At 42.6% G+C, this 22957-nt stretch overlaps 1 protein-coding gene across 2 annotated transcripts; it reads left to right on the top strand.

The window, feature by feature from the left end:
- The first annotated feature begins 1765 nt into the window (after positions 1-1765).
- Positions 1766-14705, top strand: Abhd4 (abhydrolase domain containing 4, N-acyl phospholipase B). 2 transcript variants are annotated; one of them, XM_026406127.2, is made up of 7 exons: positions 1766-1839; positions 5054-5142; positions 7247-7619; positions 7799-7953; positions 10699-10810; positions 13134-13320; positions 14481-14705. In XM_026406127.2, the coding sequence occupies exons 1-7, from the start codon at positions 1778-1780 to the stop codon at positions 14568-14570; spliced, it is 1068 nt and encodes a 355-aa protein (XP_026261912.2). In that variant the 5' UTR covers positions 1766-1777; the 3' UTR covers positions 14571-14705. The 2 variants fall into 2 exon arrangements, with proteins under 2 accessions (XP_026261912.2, XP_026261913.2); XM_026406128.2 differs by lacking the exon at positions 1766-1839 and adding an exon at positions 1846-1951.
- The last annotated feature ends 8252 nt before the right edge of the window (positions 14706-22957 follow it).

Below are 22957 nucleotides of genomic sequence, written 5' to 3' on the forward strand. Positions count from 1 at the left end.
AAGGGTGGGCAATAGATAAATGGCAAAGCCAAGATTGACCTTAATCCAGCCTTCTGACCCTGAAACCTATGTTTTTGTTGAACCCAGAGGCACTTTACAACTGAGCCATATACCTAGCCCTTTTTATTTTTTATTTGAGACAGGGTCTCACTAAGTTGTTTAATGGGTCTCATCAAACACCAGCATCTGCAGTACTTCCAAAAATGTTTAGCTTTTAGTATGAAGACAAATCGGCTGAATTAGAATCTGAGGGTAGGGATTGGAGATCTATCTTTTAAACAATTCTTTAAGATGAATCTTATGCATGCTGAAGTTTAGGACTCCTGTGTTTGGTTTTGCAAACTCCTAGTCCCCCTAAATTCTGCAAATGCCAGTTTTCGTAAATGTTAAATACTTATAAATGATCAGTTTAACACTTATGAGAAAGAAGAAATCTTGGAATCTCTCAAGTCCTGCAGGAAAACTTAAAAGAAAATTGCCTTGGAAAATCCCTCTACACCAGCATTCTCCCACCAGTGCTCCACTACCACTCCAGTCTGGTTTCATCCTAACCAAGGGAATGATCTGAAATCTGACAGCTCCAAGGACTTCAAGGCCTGTTTACAATTCAAGTGAATTCTGCAGCCAGCTTCAAGATTTGGTTCCTCTACTGAGCCAGCCTGAAGTACACTCAGGATCTCTAGGGTAAGCCAGTCACCACACCTCCCATGTCTCCCACCCTGGTACATAAACAACATACTCAAAGCACTCCTCTCCTCTGGAGTTTGAGATCTCCAAACTAATGGAGACCAGAGTTGAGCTACAGACTCATCCCCTGAGCAGAGGAATGTCTGTTTTGTCAGACAGCATCTAGGTTAAGGCCTAGTAAGGATGCACAGTTATGTCCAAATATTGTGTGGGACATGCTTATTCTTAAAAATTATTCATTTGGGGGCTGGGGATGAGTTCGGTGGTAGAGTACTTCCCTAGCATGTGGGAAGTCCTAGGTTCAACCCCCAGCACTTTCATCACAAAAGAAAATAAAAACTGAAGTTCAAATTTATCTAGGAGTCCCCTCCCCCTGTTTTTAAAAATAACTTTCTAAATCTGACAATCTACTTGGGGTACAAGCTCTTAGGCTCTTTGTAGGATCAACCATTGATGTTTCCACAAATATTTTAAGCTTCCCATTAGAAGGAACATCAAGAGAAGACATCTGGGGAAGGGAGCCATAAAAGGAAGCCCAAAGCATGTGTTCCAGAATGCAGAGGTGGTTCTGTCATTTTAAAAAATTTGTCCCTTCATCCCAGTGTGGAACACTTATAAAAACTTTAATATAATATGTAGCATAAAATTATAAGCTAATTATAATATCATAAGCTCTATTTCCAACCTATTTTAATATACTCCTGTCGATTACGTGGGCATATTCGCAGAATTGAAAACTTGGGACTTCGTAGTTGATGAGAGAAGGGAGGGCTGATGGAGCTTCTGTGAGGGCCTTTGAGTTTTAGCACTACCCATCTCTCGTCCCCCAAATGTGTGACCAGGATTACTGTCCTATTTTGAGACACCTCGCCTCACCCAGAGTCATCTCTGCCAGTAATAGGAAACAACACCAAGGGCTCCACAGCTCAACCCGCAGTGGCGAAGTTCACCTGTCAGCTGCCGCTGCCTGCAGATCGCCGGGGCCACCAGGACCGCGTTGGCCCCGCCTCTGGCGCCGGGCGCATCGGCCACGCCCCCTTTGTTATCCGATACTTTTCTGGGTCAGCTGGTGCTGGCGTCAGGCAGAGGGATGGGCTGGCTCAGCTCGACCCGGCAGGGCTTGTTTACTATGGCTGATGATCTGGAGCAGCAGTGAGTTAATCCTGTCTCTTTTCTCTTTCTCTCTTTCTCTTTGGGCCATGATCCTGGGACTGTCTGTGGCTGAGGAACAATTTTAGACACCTTTCCGTCTTTCCTTTCTCAGGTTGGCTTCCAGGAAGGGCTGGAGGGGTGCGTTTGCTTGCTTTGCTTTTGCCCAGAAGAGGCGGGCAGAGCCGAGGGAGCGATGGTTGATGAGCTTGCTGCAGCAGCTCAGTGATTTTGAATTTTCCAATTAGTCTTCACGATTGCCCCTCATTTTCCTCTACAGAGGGGTTAGACATAGTGGTAATTATTGCACGAGATTCCCCGAAAGCAAGCTTTGGGGACGCGGGTGCGGGGGTAGCGGCTGAGGGTGCTTGTCCCGACTTGCTTCAGGACTATAGTTGTGGGTGTGAAAAGAGCCTTTTAGCTCGACAAGGAGAAGGCGTGGGAAGAACGCTGAGGTCTCCCCTGCGCGGGACTGATGTGAAGTAATGGGTCTGAGAGTTACTTTAGTTCTCGCCCACCAAGACACGTTGCTGCTTACAGTTCTATTGACAGTGCTTTTAATCATCATAACGACGCCCTTAATACAGTGGTTTCAGAATTAGATTTGGTGCTTTTTTTTTTAAATAAACTGTTTCAAGGGCATCAGGTTTAGGATGCCACCTGTAGGTGGTGTGACTAGCAGTTCGCAGTCTGATGGAAGCAAGAAAAAGTTGCTTGGAGAATGACTCAGCTCCAAACCAAGCCTTGGTTTCACAGGAACAGGGCCTTGGACTCAGAATTCACTCTTTCAGACCTGCAAAACTGATAGCCTGAAAAACTAATTAAATGTATCACAATAATAAATAGCTTCCTGGTCTTGAAGGAACCTCCCTAGAGGGTTGCTTTCAAAGACTACTTTTCCAAGAGGAAACTTATAATGATTTAGGGAAACAGAATATTAGAGCTGAAAGAGATGTAAGATGTTCAGCTCCATGTTACAAATAAAGAACTTGGTGCCCTTAGAAATTGGAGACTTGACCAAGATCACAGAGGTCTAGAACAGGATTCTCTCCCAGCACAGAACTTCTGCTTTACCTGCTTCAGGATGAAAGAGACCACCCTGGCCAAGTTAAGTTGATGCTAAGTGGCTTCTCTGCTCCTTGCCTTAGCCTTTACCTCCCAAATAGCATTGAAAAGATACAGTGTGCCAGGCACCAATTCCTGGAGTTTACCTGTAAAATTTTTGGTAAAGGAAAAAAAGGTAAAATAAAGCTCTTCCCAAGGAATATCTGCTGAGCAGCCTGTGGTGCTGTTCTATGGGACAGCATTTCTCTGAGCTCTGCTTTGGACAATTATAGGGCAATGTGGGGTCCACATGTGACTTGTGACCGTCTCTTTGAATGACATGGAGAGAAAGATTGGCTTATGAAACTGGCAAAAATTTTGTTGACTTGGTCCCCAGACTTCAATCAATCAGGAAATTTTGGCAGAATATTAAAAGGATTCTCCCTCTGTGTAAGATTAGATGGTTTGAGAATTCTTGTCTGGCTAAAACCACTGATGTACCACTTCACCTGCAACATAAGTTTTTCTTTCAGACCTCCAACATTCTTGATAGTTATAACTTGCAAGACAGCCTGTGATTTAACTGAAGGGAAAGAAGGTTTGTTGAGAGTTTTATCTTGTGCTAGGCATTATTTTATGTGCTTTAGATGGATTGACTCATTTAATACTTTCATAGAAAGTAATCCTATGAGGTAGGTACTGTTATCTCCCTTTTAAAGATGAGAAAACTGATACAGAAAACTAAAACTAATATGGCTGAAGTTACATTGTTAAGTGATAGTGGTGGAATTATAACTCTGGCCATCTGGTTTTAGATCACACCTCCCTTCAGAAAACACACACATGAAGATGTGGTTATATATTGTGACTGTTCATGAATGACCTTGAAAACTGAGACCAGAAGGTCCAGGGAGGAGGTAGTGAAGAACTTGGATTTGAGATCTGGATTCTTTTTTTTTTTTTTTTTTTTGAGACAGGGTCTTTCTAATATACTATATGGCCTCCCTGGGCATCAGTTTTCTCACCTGTAAAATAAAGAGGCTAAACTCTACTTCTAAGGAAATAGCCTAATTGAAAGTTCTGGGCTTCAAATGATCATGAGGATACCCACCATGTGCCAAGGGGGCTGTGGTTATAGCCTCCCCTCAGAATGTACCTGCATTAATTATACTGATGTTCACAGGCCCTTCCTGAAGCCATCTGTCCTGTAACCCCCTTTACTTAGGCAGAGTTAAAGAAAAAAGAAATATCATGTAGGATAGTAAAGGAAAAGCAAAAACTGTCATTCGTTGAGTATCTAATTTGTGGTGGGCACCTGATGAGGTCCCTTACATATCTAGACAGGTTAACTAAATAACACCTGTCTGCTCATCAATGTTAGTACTGTGATTCATATCCAGGAGTTGCTCGTTTGTTTATTAATTCCAGCGCTGGTGATTTTAACCTCTGCTCTGCAATGACTTAAAGTCACTGAGTATGGAGGAAAAAGCAGGATGGGTTATCTTATGTTTTATTGTATTCTGTGTGTTGAGGACATAGGCAACTCATTTTACTACTCATTTTACTTTGCTCTTGGAAAACAAGACCAAAATTAACCTGTGTCCTGTGTATGAAACATAGTGGGGTTTGAACCCAGTTCTACTGCCTTGTGCCTGCCCAATCTCCATGTTCTGGGCTGACTGGGTTACCTGAGAGCTCAACTGGGCATGGGCACATGCTTCACACTTGTAGGAGCCTGAAACAGGGCCAGGAGGGAAGGTGGCATGGAAATTGTCTTTCTAACCCTAAAGGAACAGCTAATCCTAAGACTAGAAAAGGATAATTGAAATATTAGTTAAAAGTTGCTTTCTCTCCCCTTTTAATCTCCTTGAACATAAATTATGATAACCAGTAACAAAGGGGAGTTGAAACAAATGAGATAATAAATGAGAAAGAGCTTTGTCAAGTTTATGGTATCTGTTGAAACAATGGGCATGTTGTTGGTAACAGACATTTCCCAGGGAAGAGTAACAGTCTATCAGGAAGTAGAGCATTGCTGACTGCTATAGTGGGCAGGTCTCCTGAGCCTGAGTAACACCCTGTGCTCTGATAAGTCTTCTATCAGCAAGGCTGAGAGCTTCAGTATTTCCTTTCCAATGTTGCCAGTAAACATCTCCGTGTCTCCTTGTTCTAGGCCTCAAGGCTGGCTGAGTAGCTGGCTGCCTACTTGGCGTCCCACTTCTATGTCTCAGCTGAAGAATGTGGAAGCCAAGATCCTCCAGTGTAAGTAGAAGGTGCAGCTTGTCCTCCCTCCCTTAGAAGGTCCAAGAAAGATGCAGGATCTGTCCAGAGCTGGGTACACTGAGCCCACTGAGATCTGATTAACAGTATATGGGGTAGAGGAAAATATGGCAATGATCTGAGGGAAGATTCACACAGAGAACTCTATATTCTATGGTAGTGGTTCCTCGGCTTCTCCATAACCATCCAGCTCTTACCACATCCTACAACTTCACCTCAATCCCTAATGTGTCAACACACACAACACACATGCACTCTTCTCTCCATCCCTCCTTCCTTATCCCCATTCCTCTCTTCCTCCTTCTCTTTTTCTCTTAACACATAAGCTTTTATTAACTTACCATCTTCCTTTCTGAGGATCAGCAATCCTTCATTCTCTAACATTGTTTCCTGTTTTCTACCCAGCTGTGGTCTACCACCTATCTACTTACCACAGTTTGAAACTCTCACAGACCAGCTCTCCTAGACATTATGTTGAGGCAAGGCATCCCATAAACAGCAGTAGCTAATGGCTCAAACAAGATCTTTGGGCTATGAGTTGACCTTGGCTTCTCTCCTGTCTTCAATCTGCCTAGCCCATGATAGTCCCCACCCTGCCCTACTACCCATAGCCACGATTACCCTCCTTATCTACAACCCTGCCCAACAAAATGGAAAGATCCAGGCTACATCACCCAGACAACTCTGTTGCATGATGACAGAGCAAAAACTACCTACCTTGGTGTCTAAGCCCAAGGCTCAACACACGCCCAAAATTCCCTCCACCTGGCTGCCAAGTCCCAGAGTGATAGATGCTGGTACAACCAATCTGGAAAGCAGTATGAAGATTCCTTAGGAAACTAGGAATGGAACCACCATTTGACCCAACTATCTCACTCCTTGGTTAATACCCAAAGAATTTAAAACCAGCATACTATATTAATGCAGCCACATCAATGTTCATAGCAGTTCAATTCACAATAGCTAAACTGTGGAAGCAACCTAGATTGCTTTATCCTTCAATAGATGAATGGATAAAGAAACTGTGGTATATATGCACAATGGAATATTACTCAGCATTAAAAGATAATAAAATTATGGCATTTGTAGGTAAATGGAAGGAATTGGAGAATATTATGCTAAGGGAAGTAAGCCAATCCCAAAAAACCAAAGGCTGAATGTTCTCTCTGATAAGTGGATGCTGATCCATAATGGGGATGGGGGAGATATGCAAAAATGGAGGAATTTTGGGTGGAGGGGAGGGGGCATGGGGGCAGGAAAGATGGTGGAATGAGATGGATATCATTACTCTAGGTACATGTATGACTGCACATATGGTGTAATGCTACATCATGTACAACCATAGAAATGTGAAGTTGTGCTGCAATTGTGTACAATGAATCAAAATGCATTCTAATGTCATGTATACCTAATTATAATAAAAAGTGTTGGATGCAAGAGCTGCATGGCGTCAGTGGTGTCACTGCCACCCTGGGCCCAAAGCAAGCTGGGTACATAACATCAAGGAATAATATGGCTCCTCTTACTACTCACAAGCAAATGGTATACAAATTGTGCTTGGACTTGAATTCTTTGGGGCATGTGGTATAAAAGAAAGAATTACTCTGATACTTACTGAATCTATTAGGAAGACTATTCAAGACTATTCTAAATACTGCAAGGACAAGAAGGGGCATTTATAACTGAGGAACAGGGTGAAGGGTTCAGAGGATGGAAAATTACTAGGAGGAAATATCAAGAACAGGGGAGTTCTTATCAAATTGACTTTATGCTGAAGGATAGTCAAAGGTATGAGATGAGGAACTTGATCAACTATAAAAGGTGAGGGAATTTTTGTTAACCTCACCTTTTATGAAGTAGTAGGCAGGCTGAAGACAGGGTGGGAGCCAAGGTCAAAAGGAGCTTGCCTAAAGTTTGGTCAAAAAGAGAGTTGATCAGTTGTCAGTGGGTTGTACAAGAGAAGAACTGAGGGAGGTTGGGAAGAGTTTGGGACTGTCAAGAGAAATCTGAAGAGGAGTCCATGCAAAATGACTTTTCTGTCAGAAAACAGTCTTGTTGATTTCTCCTGGGATTCTCCCTTCCTCAGGTCTCCAGAACAAGTTCCTGGCCCGATATGTGTCTCTCCCAAACCAGAACAAGATCTGGACGGTGACTGTGAGCCCTGAGCAAAAGGACCGCACCCCCCTGGTGATGGTGCATGGCTTTGGGGGCGGCGTGGGCCTCTGGATCCTCAACATGGATTCACTGAGTGCCCGCCGCACACTGCACACCTTTGATCTGCTTGGCTTTGGGCGAAGCTCAAGGCCAACATTCCCAAGAGATCCGGAGGGGGCCGAGGATGAATTTGTGACCTCAATAGAGACATGGAGGGAGACCATGGGGATCCCCAGCATGATCCTTCTAGGGCACAGTTTGGGAGGATTCCTGGCCACCTCTTACTCTATCAAGTATCCTGAAAGGTAACAAGAAGGCAGCCACTCCTCTTCCTCATGACTTGACTCTTGTAGGAACTTTAAAGCATTGACCTTGTAGGAACTTTAAAGCATTAATTTCCAATAGTCCTGTTCTTCCTGGGTGATTTAAGGGCTATGGTGCCAAGTGACTGTAGCATGGTCTCCTTTTTCTTCCTTTAATATAGAGTTAAACACCTTATCCTGGTGGACCCCTGGGGCTTTCCCCTCCGGCCAACTGACCCCAGTGAGATCCGTGCACCTCCCACCTGGGTCAAGGCTGTGGCTTCTGTCCTGGGGCGTTCCAATCCCCTGGCTGTTCTTCGAGTAGCTGGGCCCTGGGGTGAGTATCCTGCTGATGAAGAAACCCTCTCCTTTTTTTTTTTTTTTAAGTTCTTTTTTCATTATTTCTTACATACATCACAATAGAGGAGTGCATTACATTCATCATTTTTTTGCAATGAAATTATTAATACACCTTTATACCACAATTTATCAGCTTTTTTGATATCCTAGCCATTCTAATCTTAGTTATGTCCACCTGCTTATATTCCTTGAGATAGTGCTTGGCTTTGCCTTTTAAAGCATCATTTGGGCAAATGTTTTCTCAGATACTTTACCTTCACCTCTGCAAAATTCCTTCCCTTTTTCTTGAGGTTGCTTGAGGGTTTTCTCTTCCTCATCCTCCATGGTTCAGTCAGGAAAGAGCTATTTGGGTTATCTTTATTTTCCAAAGTTCATCCTTCTTGAGGTGAAACACAAAGTGTCATGATCCTCGTGAAACTATTCCTGATTCCTGCCAAGAATGTGACCACTAATCCCACAGAACTACTTCCAGCACTCTTCCTACATTCTGCTTTCCTTACCGGCAGTTTTAGACTTGCCTTATTCCTTCCACTTGATTATAAGCCTCATAAAGGCAGCTCTTTGTCTAAAATCTGTGGATTTTAGACTAATTGTGAATGATTAATACATATTTGAATAGCTTAATTCAATCATTTATTCAGTGATAAATTTGTGCCCACTACAAGAATCTTAAACCAACCTACCTTCTGAAAACCACATCAGTCAACAGTCTGAGAATCCACATGCACACAAATACTATCCATAGAGCCCCAGTCTCATATATAGTGTGACTTATGCTTTTTCAAATGTATATAGGATTACTAAAATACAATTAATTGATTAATAAAATATAATTCACTTAAATATATGACTAAGTTGATAGTAAATTTAGGTTACTGCATTTTTTCTCAATCAATAGATTCTTTCAAGAATGGGTCCAAAAATTTTTTTTTGTTTTTATATTTGAATCTTTGCAAATTTTAGAAAACAATGGGTTAAATAACACTCAAAAGTATTATGAGGCTGGGGTTGTGGTTCAGTGGCAGAGTGCTTGCTTAGCACGTGTGAGGCATTGAGTTAGAAACCCTCTCCTTAAAGCAAGGCTGTCTCACTCAACTAAGCCCTACTGTATCTGGTTTCCCACCATCTCCACCTATTCATAAAAAGTGGGATCTGGATCAGATCTCTTGGGTGTTTCAGAGGGTTATTTTTTCCCTTAAAGTTTTGCTATGTAGAGGATAGAGCAGAACAGCTACCCCATACCTTGGCAGACCCTCAGGGAAAGAAAGAGCCTGTGAGGTGACTCTTTCTCTGCTACATGTGTGAGTTTGTAGGACCAAGCTATCCGGGATTCAGGTATAGTAACCACCACTGGATCCCATCCCAGGGGCTCACCTAGCACCTGTAGCAGGGAGGGTCAGAGCCTGAGCCTTTAACGTTAACTCACAATGGCAAGCAAACCCTTCTAAGCCATGCCCTGCTTCAAGAAAACACTACATCTTCATCTTCTCTGGGTTGCTGAGTACTAAGTGATTCTTTAGGTTAAAGGGAGGGAAGAGGTGGGGAGCCATGGTGTAGTACTAGTAGCTCTACTCTTCATATCTTTCATTGTCCATACCCTTCACTGTGGGAAACTTATTACTCTGATGAAGTAAAAGGCAGATTTCCTTTGTGGAAAAGATTAGTGACCTTTTTTTTTTTGTTCTAATGGCATATATATACATAGTAATGTTCAATAGTCAATTACTGTGAGTTAAATCTAATGGCTAAATAAAAGTTATCTCTGTGGTCCCAACAAGAAAAACAGAATGGTTCCAAATAAAGGAGGTCATTAGCATTTGAGTAGGAGGTAGGAGTTCAAGAGTCCTAGAAGAAAAGAAAGCTAGCAAGAGAACACAGATGCCAAAGGAGAATATGTAGGCAGAGGGCTGACCTTAGTGTTCCCAGCACTGTGAACTCCACCAGATTCTCTACAGGGAGAAGCCCTGCTCTAACCACCATCTCCCTTTCTGGCCTTGTATCTGGCAGGTTTGTGCAGTGTATCAGAGCTATTGAGGTGTTTGTCTGGCAACCATGGAAGCCTGAGTCAGCAGAGGGGCAGGGCCCATAGATATCCACATTGCACCTCCCCAGCTACTTCTTGCAAACAGAAAAAGAGAGAGAAAGATGAGAAATTGACCCTTAGGCTCAGTTTTTACAGTCTCTTTGGGTGCTCTACTGGTTGGATGTGTACCATCAAGCAAGGTGAAAGGAACAGATTGTTCTAACACAGTGTCCTGAGCCAGATCGTTAAGGACACCTCTCCAAATATTATTTCAGGCTTGAAAATGAGAGGACTCTTGGGAGGTGGTCCAGTTTCATCTACTCCCTTCAGAAGGTTAAAAGGCCATATGGGTCCCAGGGAGAAAGAAAACATGGCTCAGACTATAAGAAAAACATCTCCGCCATAGACTCTTGTGGAGTTTATGGTCCTTGTAGGAAAAGACCTTGGGACTTCATTGAGCTGAAAATAACCTGGTTTCTCAGTGATGTTAGACTATCTTTAAATTCTTAGGTGACCAACTAACTGTCATTTGAAGTCAACTGGAGTTTTCCAGCAGACTTCTATATTCTTTTTGCCACTATAATATTAAATGCATAAAGCAAATAAACCCTTCAGAGAAATAATATTTGGTTAAAGTTGTTTAAACATATCCCCTGCACTGCCCAAACTGGCCACTCATGTTTTTCTATCCCCTCCTAGGGCCTGGCCTGGTACAGCGATTTCGGCCAGACTTCAAGCGTAAATTTGCAGACTTCTTTGAAGATGATACTATATCAGAGTATATCTACCACTGCAATGCACAGAATCCCAGGTGAGGGTGGCTGTCAGGGCCCACTTGGGGTGGATGGTTTAAAGAAAAAATTTCCACTGTGTAGTGCTATGCTTTATTTCTTCTATAAAGCACTGGCTCAGGGGAACACACACATATGTAGTAGCAGGCTTGATCATTTCCAAAGGGTTCTCCAGGGATGGGTACAACAGGATGTAGAAGATAATAGATTAATTAAACATTTTGTCCATCTCTAGAGAAAGGTCTTCCCTCTTCCCTAGAGATAGGCAGTTGGCCTGATGGTCAAGAGTCTAGGAAACATTTTTAAAGACTTTTTTTAAAATTGAAAAAGTGATACAAACATAGTAATTTTTTAAAAAGCAAAGTAAAAGAAAGAACATCATTCCCAACCTGAAGTTCCTAAATCTCCTCATTATTTTCAATCTAAGATGTCAACAAACATTGCTTCAGAGAACCTCCTGGCACATATTCCTTTATATACATATATAATACATCTATAGAATACATTCCTACAAATAGGATTGTTGAGTGAAAGGGTAGGTGTTTGATTTAATTATGTGCACTTTGAAATAAAATCATTGGGACTCAAATTCCCACTCTTGTGGAGGTTTGAAGGTGTCCCTGGAACCTTGAGAAAGTCTATCCCTGGCAACTCATTGACACAGCAAGTCCCATTGCTTGACAGCCAGGGCCAAGCCAAGGAGGCAGTCTTCTCCTATAATAGATGCCCTGTGAATGGCAGATAGCAAAAGGCCACTTTGGTGGCATCACCTTTGTGGAGTCCTCTCCCCAAGTTGCTGGGAGGCATCTCAGGAGCTAAGGTCACTTACTGCCCTAGTTACCTGCCTTGAGCCCAAAGTGAAGAAGGTGGGGCTCTGCCTTCCAGCAATACTATCAGCATTAGCCTCAGAGAACTTTGGGGTAGTGTGGGAGCTGTCCTGCCAACATTGCACATGAGTTCAGCTAATGGAAGGGCCCAGTGAAGCAGTGCAACAAAAACCCTCCCCGGTCACATCAGACACCTCTCTCTTCCTGCTCGTAGCTCATCTCAGCCCTTACATGCTCAGCACCAGTCCCATAGGCCTATTCCTGCCCTTCCCTCAGAATTTTCCCTACCATGGACCTAGTTCTGTACAATAGCCACCCAGTCCAAGTCACAGAATAATCTTGCAACTTATTTATGTCCTACAGGAAGCAAAGATGACATCATGATAACCATCTCCCTTACCCCCAACTGCCATTGCTCAATTTTATAATTCCCTGAGTTTTTTGAGTTGTAACTGATAAGTTCCTGATGACTTTGATTAGTCCCTTGGAAAACATGACATCTGGCAAAGAGAAAAATGTTTGAGGGGTATCTACTTCACTTCACTTCACTTAAATTTAGGGGTTTTGTATTTATTTTCATTCTCTTAATCATGAGAAAATTTGTAAATGAGAAAATTGAGGTGTATCCTGTTTACAAGCCTTGCTAAGGAAACAGCCAGAATTTGAATTCATGTCTGTCTGACTCCAAATTCCATGATTTATCTACTTTGCTGTGACATATTAAGGAAAAGTTCCTGTGGCCTTGGCAGAATTCATCCTGGGGGTGCAAAGGAGACCAGAGGTATAACCATAGTAAACAGGCAGAGCCTTGAAGGTGGCTCAGACCCCTGAAAGCTGGAGTCTACGCTAGATTTGCAGATACCTCATGATATGGCCTCAGTTACTTCTATCTAGGAAATGACCAGAGAGTAAAGTAGATTGGGTTGGCATTTGTTGCTTCTCTTTAGCAGAAATCACTATTCCCCTAGTCTTCCTAAGACTGGTTTTTAATCCCAGAGTCTCCTCAGGAGGCCCTCTTTACTGCTATAGTCCTCAGTCTTCAGAGTTCACCTCAATTGGTTCCCATACCCTCCACCCAACAAGCTAAGTTCCTAGTCTGTGTTTTCACGGCTCTCTACTACCCTTTCATAATCCCCAAGAGATTTTAAGCTAAATGCTTAATTATATGATTAGCTATTTAACACTCATCTTCCCAAAATGTGAGCTTCAGGAGGGCAGGCACCTCATCTGTCACTCATATGTTCTCTCACCAGCCCAGGGCATGACATAAATATTTGTAGAATGAAAGCAGTCCATTTCACTCTTGGATGGTTCTCTGTGCCATGGGGTTTTCCATTGTGTGATGATTCCATCATCTCCTAATCTTACCAGTATTTAATAAGCCCAGTGCTGGGTTTTGAGGGAAATACAAACAGCACTAAGATTCTGTCCCAGCCTCTGAAGAGACCAAGAAGTTGACATTGTCTGCTGCAGGATTTATTATATTCATTGTCTTACCCTGGTTTGTTTCTGTCAGTGGTGAAACAGCATTCAAAGCCATGATGGAGTCCTTTGGCTGGGCCCGGCGCCCCATGTTGGAGCGAATTCACTTAATTCGAAAAGATGTACCCATCACCATGATCTATGGGGCCAACACCTGGATAGATACTAGCACGGGAAAAAAAGTGAAGATGCAGCGGCCAGATTCCTATGTCCGAGACATGGTATGTTAGTCTACCCAAGGAGGGGGAGCCAAGGTGGAAATGCTGTGACTTGAATGATAGCACATGTTAACTGACTCTCCTTCAAACAACTCTGCCTTGGGTAGAGAAGGATGATCAGAGTAGGGCGAAAAGGGGAATGAACAGGTTGAGCTAGGGCATTAGATTTGAAATGTTTGGCTGTCTTGGTAATATCAAAATTAGAGACTTCCCCCTTCTGGAGAACCCAATTAGCTAAAAGGCAGGTTCTTGTCCAGTAGCCAGGCATACACACATTGCCACTCCAGCACCCCTCACCAAATAATTCCTGCCCCAAACCAGTGTCATGAATAGTAGAGATCATCATGAAGACTTCCTGCTACACTTCTGCCTTCTCCTTTTTTCTTATTCCTTCCCCTCATTTGCCAAGGAGCATGCTTCTAGGCTGGGTGCCACCCATGAGCTCTGGTTTCCTGGGTTTTGGAGCAGAATAGTGATGGAACTCACATGGAAGGAAAGATACAGTGAATGGCCAAAGAAGAAGTGGAACAGGATATGAAGAGTCATTGGTTCCCAAAGGAATGTATCAAGATCCAGGAAGAAAGAGCATTAGGTGTTAGTCAGTTTGCATTGCTAATGACCAAAATACCCGACAAGAACAATTTAGAGGAGGAAAAGGTATTTTGGGCTCACAGTTTCAGAGATTCAGTCCATAATCAGCTGACTCTATTGCTCCAGGCCCCTGGTGAGGAAGAACATCATGGCAGAGGATGTGGTGGAGGAAAACAGCTCAGCTCATGATAGATAAGAAGCAGAGCTAGAGGAGCCAGGGACAAAATATATAATCCTCATGACATGCCCCCAGTGACCCGTTTACTCCAGGTATGCCCCCACCTGCTTATAGTGACCACCAAATTATCACTCCATCAGATGGATTAATCCATTCAAATTATCACTCCATCAGATGGATTAATCCATTGAAAGCATTATGGCCCTCATAATCCAATCATTTCACCACCTGCATTAGCCAGTATAGGAGCTTTTGGGAGACAAAAGCAAATAACACATTTCTGATAAGAGCTGGTGGGTGAAAAGCAAGTTTAAGGAGAGAAGAAATGGTGGAGCAGCTTTCCAGTATTGGGTATAAAGGGCCATTTCAACCCTGATGGGTCTTTTCTCCACAGGAGATTGAGGGTGCATCGCACCATGTCTATGCTGACCAGCCGCACATCTTTAATGCTGTAGTGGAAGAGATCTGTGACTCAGTGGATTGAGCTGCTCTTGCTAGAGGAAGAGGAGAAAGCCAGAGAGTTGTTCTCACCTCCCTGTCTGCTTAGTCACCCCTCTGTTCTTTCCTCACCAACTAACATGTGCCAGCCAGGCAGAGTCTTAGGCTGTCCCCAAGACAGGACCACCGTGAAAAAGAGCACTTCTGATCCCATGCTGAGGGCTGGAGGCAGAAGCCACAAGAGGCCTTGAGCTCCCCCACCCTGGGGAAGAATATGAAGGGTTGCCCAGTGCCACTCCAGTCTCTCCATGCCAAGTGTCACCCAGATGAAAGTTGTAAAGGAATTGCACCAATCCACGTTGCCTCTCTATGTGGCCTTTCATTCCTCTGAGCAGAGGAGGTCTCCCAACAGCCTTTCCTAGCTCTGGAGTGTTTATGGGGGTAGGTTCCATGCAAGAACATCTTCCCTCTCCATCACCTCCTCACTCCTATCCCATGCCAACTCCATCCAGGTTCTGGTTGGGATTAGGTCCCACTTCACCACCAAGAGCAGGTCCTAAAGCTTTGTTCACTTCCATGACCTCAGAAGTCATATCCAAAGCCCTCAATGGCAGATGAGGAAAGAGACCAGGGCAGGACATGGTGACACAACCCTGAGTGATAATAGTTCTGGCAGAGTGAAGACTAGAATGCAGGTCTACTGACACACAGTGCATACTGCAGATTCATGGCAGACACCAAGGGACTGGTCACCGACTGACTTCAAGCCTATCCTTATCCCATATTCTAGCCCCATTATGCAGACATGCTGCTGTCCTGCCCTGTGCCTGTCCTGGCTGCCTAAACTAAGGACACTCAAGTACTTCCTTCCTTGCCCCATCTTCTCCCTATGGGAGACTTCTGAGTCTCCCTTTGTGCCTTGGGCGTGAAGCCCCATGTGTAGTATAGAGCAAAGGTGGCTCCTGGTGGAGAGAGGGAGGAAAACCCTTCACCCCAGGGCCACGTCTGGATTCGCCATGCCCACCACTTTTCACAGCATTTTCTACCTGCCCCCAGAGCTGAGGACCACTAAGAGCCCCTGCTCATGATCCACTGGGGAGCCTCAAAGCCAGCAGGTCCCTGCCCTCATCATCCACAGGATGGTTCTTACTGCCTGACCCTCTATCTCTACCATTTGTCCCCATGGTCCCTGCCCTCATCATCCACAGGATGGTTCTTACTGCCTGACCCTCTATCTCTACCATTTGTCCCCATGGTCTCCAGCTCATCCAGCAAAGAACCTGTCAGCTCTCTCCCAGGGGCTCATTCCATGTGCTGCTCTGAAGTCTGGGCAGTAGGCTGGGCCTGGCCCCAGAAGCAGGGCACCTCCTGTCTGCTCCTTTACTTTTATAAAGCCAACCCTTTCACCAGAATAGTATTAACTCCTGGTGCTGTGTACTACTGGTCCAGCCGCCTTGGGCTCCTTTTCTATATTAATAAAGAAATAAGTAAAAACTACTGGTGGTAATGATTCTTAATATTGCTGCAATAAGAGTACTAGGTGGTATTGACTTCACAATTGTCCAAGTGGTGTCCAAGTCAGAGAAGGAAGCCCTGGTCTACTTACATGCCACTCCCTGTTCTGTTTAGTGCTATGTTTTCCCTCTGAATCTGGCCCAGAGTCCAGGCCAACACAGACCATCTCAAACCCACTTGTGATAGGAGTCAACCCAGAGTATGGATGGATTCAGCCCCAGTTCACAAGGGAGAATTAGGCAGAACTGGATGCTCTCTGCTTCCCATTAGACACCTTCTCTCTAAAGTTCAGTGGGTCTGCACATGCACTGCTCCCTACAGCCTGTTCTAACTCCTACTCATACTCCAGATTTTAGCTCATATATTCCTTTTGTAGGGGAGTCTTACCGTGAGCTCCCAAATTAAATTTGAATACTATTTATGTCTCTCTGTGTTACACTCAACTTCCCCTTTTGTAAAACTCTTTGACTTATGGTCACTTATTTTAATGTCTCTTTTTCCTTCAACATAAACTACAAAAGGACAGGGATACATCTGGGACTTAGTTCATGAATAAATGTTTTGTACAAGTCACAAGAAATGAGATATGTCAAGTGTTGGAAAATGATCAAATCATGACGCACGGTATGGCTGACTCCAGGTAAGCCCAGAATTACACCTCTGAGTGGCATATGATACTGTATATGCCATGACAAACAACTGAATGAACCAATAGAACACCTGGAAGAGTTACAAATCTCTGATCCATCCCAGGACCCTGTGTCTTCTCTGAAAATTGCTGTATAGAGGAAGAGGGCAGGTATTTAGAACTTACTATACCCCAAGCTCTAGTGCTACAATAATGAATAAACATGGTCCCTGCTTTTGTAGGAAATTCCAGCCTACTTGGAGAGACATACTTAATCTAATAACTATGTAAATCAATGAGAACATGGAGAAGAAAAGTGCTGCCCATAGAAGATTGGGGAAGCCTGGTGCAGGCCTCTGGCAGCTGAGGTTGAAAGTGAAGCAGGGAGGAGGAAGTGAGGAGCCCCTGGGGGAGGATGGCTCTTAGGTAAGTCTGGGAGGCACCTGCTCACACAGACTGGTCATGGGAAGAATGTGTTCATCCTAAAAAGCAGTGGAAGGAACTGAGCTCTGGTCTGGATGAGGTAAAGAGTGACAGTATCAGACTGATTCTGAAACAGCAACTCTGACTGCTCTGTGGGGGACAGCCTGGAGGAAAATTAGTCCCTCCCTGCAGGAAAACTCAGAGACTCCACAGTGGTAAAGGCCAGAAATGCTGGCAGATTGGACTTGACTAGTGGAGAAAGATGTAAAAAATGTTTGGGTGATTAAAGGGACGAGGTGTCAACACCAAGTGATGCTATCACCCTCCTGAAGAAGGCGCCGAGTGAGATGGTGCAGTGGTTACCACACCTGCTCATTTAACAACCTGGAACCATTTTTTAAAATATAGATTTCTGATCTATATTCCTCCTTTAATAAACCTGAAAGAAATCTGACCATCAAATCTGCATTAAAAGGCATTCCTAGGGGATTCTGATGCCCCAGCTCTGCAGTCACTTATCTAAGGGATTCTGTATCTCTGACTCTTGACCAAGAAAGCCCTTGTGTACAAGTAGGGCTGATGATCCTAAAAGTTCATCCTGCTTGCCCAAGAGTCACTTTTCTCTGGAAGGCTGTACAATAATGTTGATATGCAAAAACACCTCTTAGGAGCCAGGTGCAAGAGGAGTCAAGAAGGTCATTCAGGATGCTCTGTTCTCACTACTGGCTCATGAGCATGGAAACTTTCCTCAAACTTGGAGATCATCCTGCCTCAGGCTCCTGAGTAGCTGAGTTTACAGGTATGCATCATTGCACCCAACTAAATCTCTTTTTACATCAAAACATATACAATCTACAGAAATGCATCATTATTCTTATTTGTTGCACTGTCTTCCATTGTGAGAAACTGCCATAATTCATCCACTTTTCTGTTGTTGGACTTTAAAGTTGCTTCTAAATATTTTTATGCTTTAAACAAGGTGTTATCAACACCTATATATACATTTTTGCCCATTTGACCAACAATTTCCTTCTCAGAAGATTGCAGAATTGAAGGATATTTTTATAAGCAATGAAAATAGTTTATGCCAAGCAATCAGAAAAGAAAAAGCAAAGCTGGGCATGGTTGCATGCACATATAATCCCAACTACTTGGGAGGTTGAAGCAGCACAACTTGGTGAGAACTGGTCTCAAGAAAAAAGAAAAAAGAAAGAAGGAAAAGGAATCCAGCAGAAAAATTAATGTTTTATCTATGTAAAGAGTATATGAATTAAGTAATTCACAGAAGACACATGAATGACCAATAAACATGAAAAGATGCTCAACCTCACTAGTAATAGAAGAAATAAAATACAATAATGAGATGCTAGTTTTACATGGAGAATGACAAAAAATTTAGAGGCTGTTGATAATATCTACAATGGCAATGATGAAAAAGATGGACATTTTCATGCAATGGCTGTGGGAGAGGAAATTGTACCAGATTTTTAGAGAGATGTACAAGTCAAAGTCTCTGCCTTTATGGAGTTCGCCTTCTAGTAAGAAAGACGAGCAAATACAAATATGTAGATATCAGGCAGTACTATGGAGTGTGGTCCACTTCTGGCTATGATAGCCAAACAGTGCACGTGGCTCTGCCTATGGCCTTAGCCCCACTCTCCTGCCCTTAGAAGGGCCTTGCCTGCCATTTTTTCTTTCCTTTTTCAACAGCCTCGTTAAAATTTATCCAAAGTTATTATGCTCTGCAACTTGGGGAAAGGGACAAATTTCCAGTCCTAAACTTAGAGAAATCAATAGCCAAGGGATTTGAAACTTCCAATCTTTAAAGTTAGAGCAATCAACAGCCAAGGGATTACAAGTGTCTGGGGCCTTGTTAGCACAGTGTTGTGAAGAATCTCAAGAGAAGCTCTATAGCTTCACTCCACAGAGGGGAAAGTTTTCCTTAGTGGGTCACTACTTAGAACTTCATATTTCAAAGTTTCATAGAAACTTGGAATCAATCCAAATATACCAGGTCTGTACTAGATACACAGTATCACAAAGTCTCTTAAAATACCTTATACCAAGGAATTGTTAGGGAAGTTACTTCAGTAACCCAGCAGGGTCTTTAGTACTGCCTAGGGTTGAGTTTAGTGAATCTCATTTTCCATGGTACACAGGAGAGACTCCAAAGTCATTTCCATAGTATTATTCACTGGCCTCTCACCAAAAGAATCCGAAAGCAGGGTCAGAGTTCTGGAGAAGCAGGAAGTTCCTGGGGGGCCTTGAAAACCCCTCTAGCTGGGTGACTTAGGAAATTCCAAGAGCAAGTAGCTGTTTCTCATCCCTGAAATGATTTAGAATTTGTTAAAGAAAACTAGAAACAAGAGCATGGGCTGGAAAAGAAGATACAATGTAACCAGGCTAAATAATAATAATAGTCAACATGTACCATTCCAAGCTTACTATGTATCATTCCAAGCTCTTTACATGTTATTTTAGTGCATCCTCCAAGAAAACCCTATGAGAGGTGTTATTATAATACCCAGTCCACTGAGGAGAAAACTGGGGCACAGTGACACTAAGGCACTGGGTTCCAAAGTTACATAGCTAATCAAGGGGCATATCAGGTTTAAAATCAAGGTGAAAATGCAGAGCCTGTTCCCTGAAGTGTTACTGTAGATTTCTGATCTATATTCCTCCTGGAAACTATCCACTAAACTAAATAGTCTCCATATGCCTCTGGATATAATCAGTACCAACTAATATTTTTGCATAAATTACTTTCTACTATTGCAGAAATTTGCCCAACTAATAGTATAAAGATTGTTTCCCTTGGAAAATTCCATGCTTTTGGAAGTGGGTATGAACTCTTCATCACCAGAAGAACAAACAGTTGGGCTTCATGATCTGCAGGGTCTCTCCTTGCCCTGTGCTCAGTTCTATTGAACTGTTCTGTCTGAGATGCAAGGCAGAGGCTAATCCACAAAGGGAAGCCTGTGGAGACCAGTGGGTCTATTGCAGGCAGAAACTTATCTACCTCCTGCCGATGTCTTGGGGGGGCACCAGAATCAGGAGGCACCACACAGCTTTGTAGGTTCAAACAGCAATTCTTTATTCCGGATCTCACACCAGCCTCCACACACGTTCAGGGGCAGTCTCGTTCTGGTGCACACTTCACCTACTCCACGAGGCTTTTTCCAAAATCCCATTTGAATCTCACGAGAACTCAACGGGAACAAGCAACAGAAACACCCTAATCCCAGCAGCAATAATCTTCAACCTCAACTTCCCTAAAACCCATATTCTTAAACCGGGAAACGCCTTAAACCGGGAACACCCTAAACCCAAGGACCGGGATACTTCCTCAAACCTGCAGGATACTTCCTCAAACCTGGATCCACCCTCGATCACCTTGAGCAGGGTCATCTTTCTCAAACACACAAGCAAGGTCGCAGCAAATTTCCAAGGCAAGTCCATTTAACATGGGGTACACTGGCAAGGATTACGATGCGTCAATACCTACTTGGTAATGGCCCTCAGCAACCTCCCTACCTATTACTATCTTGCTAACTGTATACATACAGATGAATAGTGGTAGCCCCCAGGTCTGTTGGAGGAACCAGTTTGATATCTGCCTCTCTCCAACAAAAGGACAGCACCTTCCTCAGGTGACTGCCACCATCCTAGACAGAGAGCATCTGTGAAGTTCTTAAGGACAGGGCAAGAAGCTGCATGGTCTCCTTCAGAGGAACATTCCTTATTATATCTAAGCTAAATATTTCCCATCACACCACCAAACATTTCTTCTGTCCACAAGGACAAATACCAGAGGGTATTGGCTACCTGTTTGCAACTCAAGGAGCTACTGTGTTCCTTCCTATGACTGACCCCATTCCTTCTTTTATTATTTCTGCAATATTCTAAAATGTTTATCATAATTTAATAGATTTTCAATACAGAATGTTCGGATATACAGAAAATCTTAAAGAATAATACAATGAATATCCAAAATCCACCACCTTATTCAGTTTTTAAATTTTTAATAAGCCAAGGATAGTGAGAATTCCAAATATCCATAAGTCTAATTAATGATTATATTCAATATATTCAATATTGAAATATTAAAATAATTCTGACTATAAAATCAGAAAAACCTAAGCTCCATATTCATTAATTTGATCTTGGTTAGAATTAAAACTGAAAATAAGAGCCGTAAGCTTTAGTTAAGTTTCAAAGTATTTTGATTTCAAAGTACTTATAGAATATTGAGCATTTATTCCAATAAGCCAACTAAAATAGTCAAATTTTAAAAAATAAATTGTTAATTTTTTATTATTATTCTTTTTTATAAGAGAGAGAGAGAGAATTTTTTAATATTTATTTTTTAGTTTTCGGCAGACACATCTTTTTTTGTATGTGGTGCTGAGGATCGAACCCGGCCGCACGCATGCCAGGAGAGCGCGCTACCGCTTGAGCCACATCCCCAGCCCTATTATTATTCTTATTTTGGGAATATTGGGTCTCAAACCCAAGGACTCTCACATGTGAGGCAAGTGCTCTACTACTGAACATTTGCTATGTAGCTATTCATATATGTAAGGGAAAGCTCATACTTCCTCATCCCTGAAAGATTTTGCAAAAAAAAATAGTTCCAAGTATAGTTGTCTTATAACCTAGAGTTATAGCTTGAATGTTTGTGGCCCACAAAATTCATGTTGAAATTTAAAACAATATTGAGAAGTAGAGGTCTTAGGAGGTGATGCTATCATGAAGACAGAGTCTTTTTTTTTTTAAAGAGAGAGTGAGAGAGGAGAGAGAGAGAGAGAGAGAGAGAGAGAGAGAGAGAGAGAGAGATAATTTTTAATATTTATTTTTTAGTTCTCAATGGACACAACATCTTTGTTGGTATGTGGTGCTGAGGATCGAACCCGGGCCGCACGCATGCCAGGCGAGCGCGCTACCGCTTGAGCCACATCCCCAGCCCGACAGAGTCTTTATGTATGGAATTAATGAACAATATTATGAAAGGGCTAGCCCCATTTTGCCCTTCTTTCCCTTCTACCATGTGCATAAGCAAACAGCCTTCAATGTACCATCTTGGAAGCAAGAAAGCAATCCCTCACCAGATACTGAATCTGTTGGTGCCTAAACACTGGACTTTCCAGCCTAATAAACTAACATAAGTCTAATACATAATGGAATATGTTTTGGGTCCTCCATTTTATTCTACTAGTCCACTTGCTATCTTTATGTCAATACACATTCTGATTTGCTATGTAGCTATTCCTATATAGGAGGGCAAGCTCATCATTGCTGTTTTTTAATTTTCCCAAATAAAATATTCCTTTGCTATTCTGAAGCACTTATACTTTATTTAAACTTTGTTTTAAACACACACACTCACACACACACACATACACACACACAGTATTCTAATGTAGTTACATTGGATTTTCTTTTGAAATAATCAGGTTTTTTTTGTTTTGTTTTTGTTTTTTTTAAGAGAGAATGGAGAGAGAGAGAGAGAGAGAGAGAGAGAGAGAGAATTTTTAATATTTATTTTTTTTAGTTTTCGGCGGACACAACATCTTTGTTTGTATGTGGTGCTGAGGATTGAACTGGGGCCGCACGCATGCCAGCGGAGCATGCCACCGCTTGAGCCACATCCCCAGCCCCATCAGGTTTTTTTTTAATGTAAGATTTCCCAAGAACATGGTATGTCTTTCCTTGTGTTCAAATTTTATGTAAAATTATTTTCTTCATAAATATCTTACCTTTTTTGTTAAATGTATATGTCAGCATTTTGGAGTTCTTATTGTGAATGACTTATTCACATCATTTGCTTAATTCCTTATTAATTCTAGTGACATTACTAAATCTCTTGA

The sequence above is a fragment of the Urocitellus parryii genome, chromosome 6, assembly GCF_045843805.1.
Source record: "Urocitellus parryii isolate mUroPar1 chromosome 6, mUroPar1.hap1, whole genome shotgun sequence".
In the NCBI taxonomy this organism is placed as follows: Eukaryota; Metazoa; Chordata; class Mammalia; order Rodentia; family Sciuridae; genus Urocitellus; species Urocitellus parryii.

Coding starts and splice junctions, on each gene's coding strand:
- Abhd4 (XM_026406127.2), top strand. CDS start 1,778: ATGGGCTGGCTCAGCTCGACCCGGCAGGGCTTGTTTACTATGGCTGAT. Junction 10,811..13,133: donor TGCAATGCACAGAATCCCAG/GTGAGGGTGGCT, acceptor TGTTTCTGTCAG/TGGTGAAACAGCATTCAAAG. Junction 13,321..14,480: donor ATTCCTATGTCCGAGACATG/GTATGTTAGTCT, acceptor TTTTCTCCACAG/GAGATTGAGGGTGCATCGCA.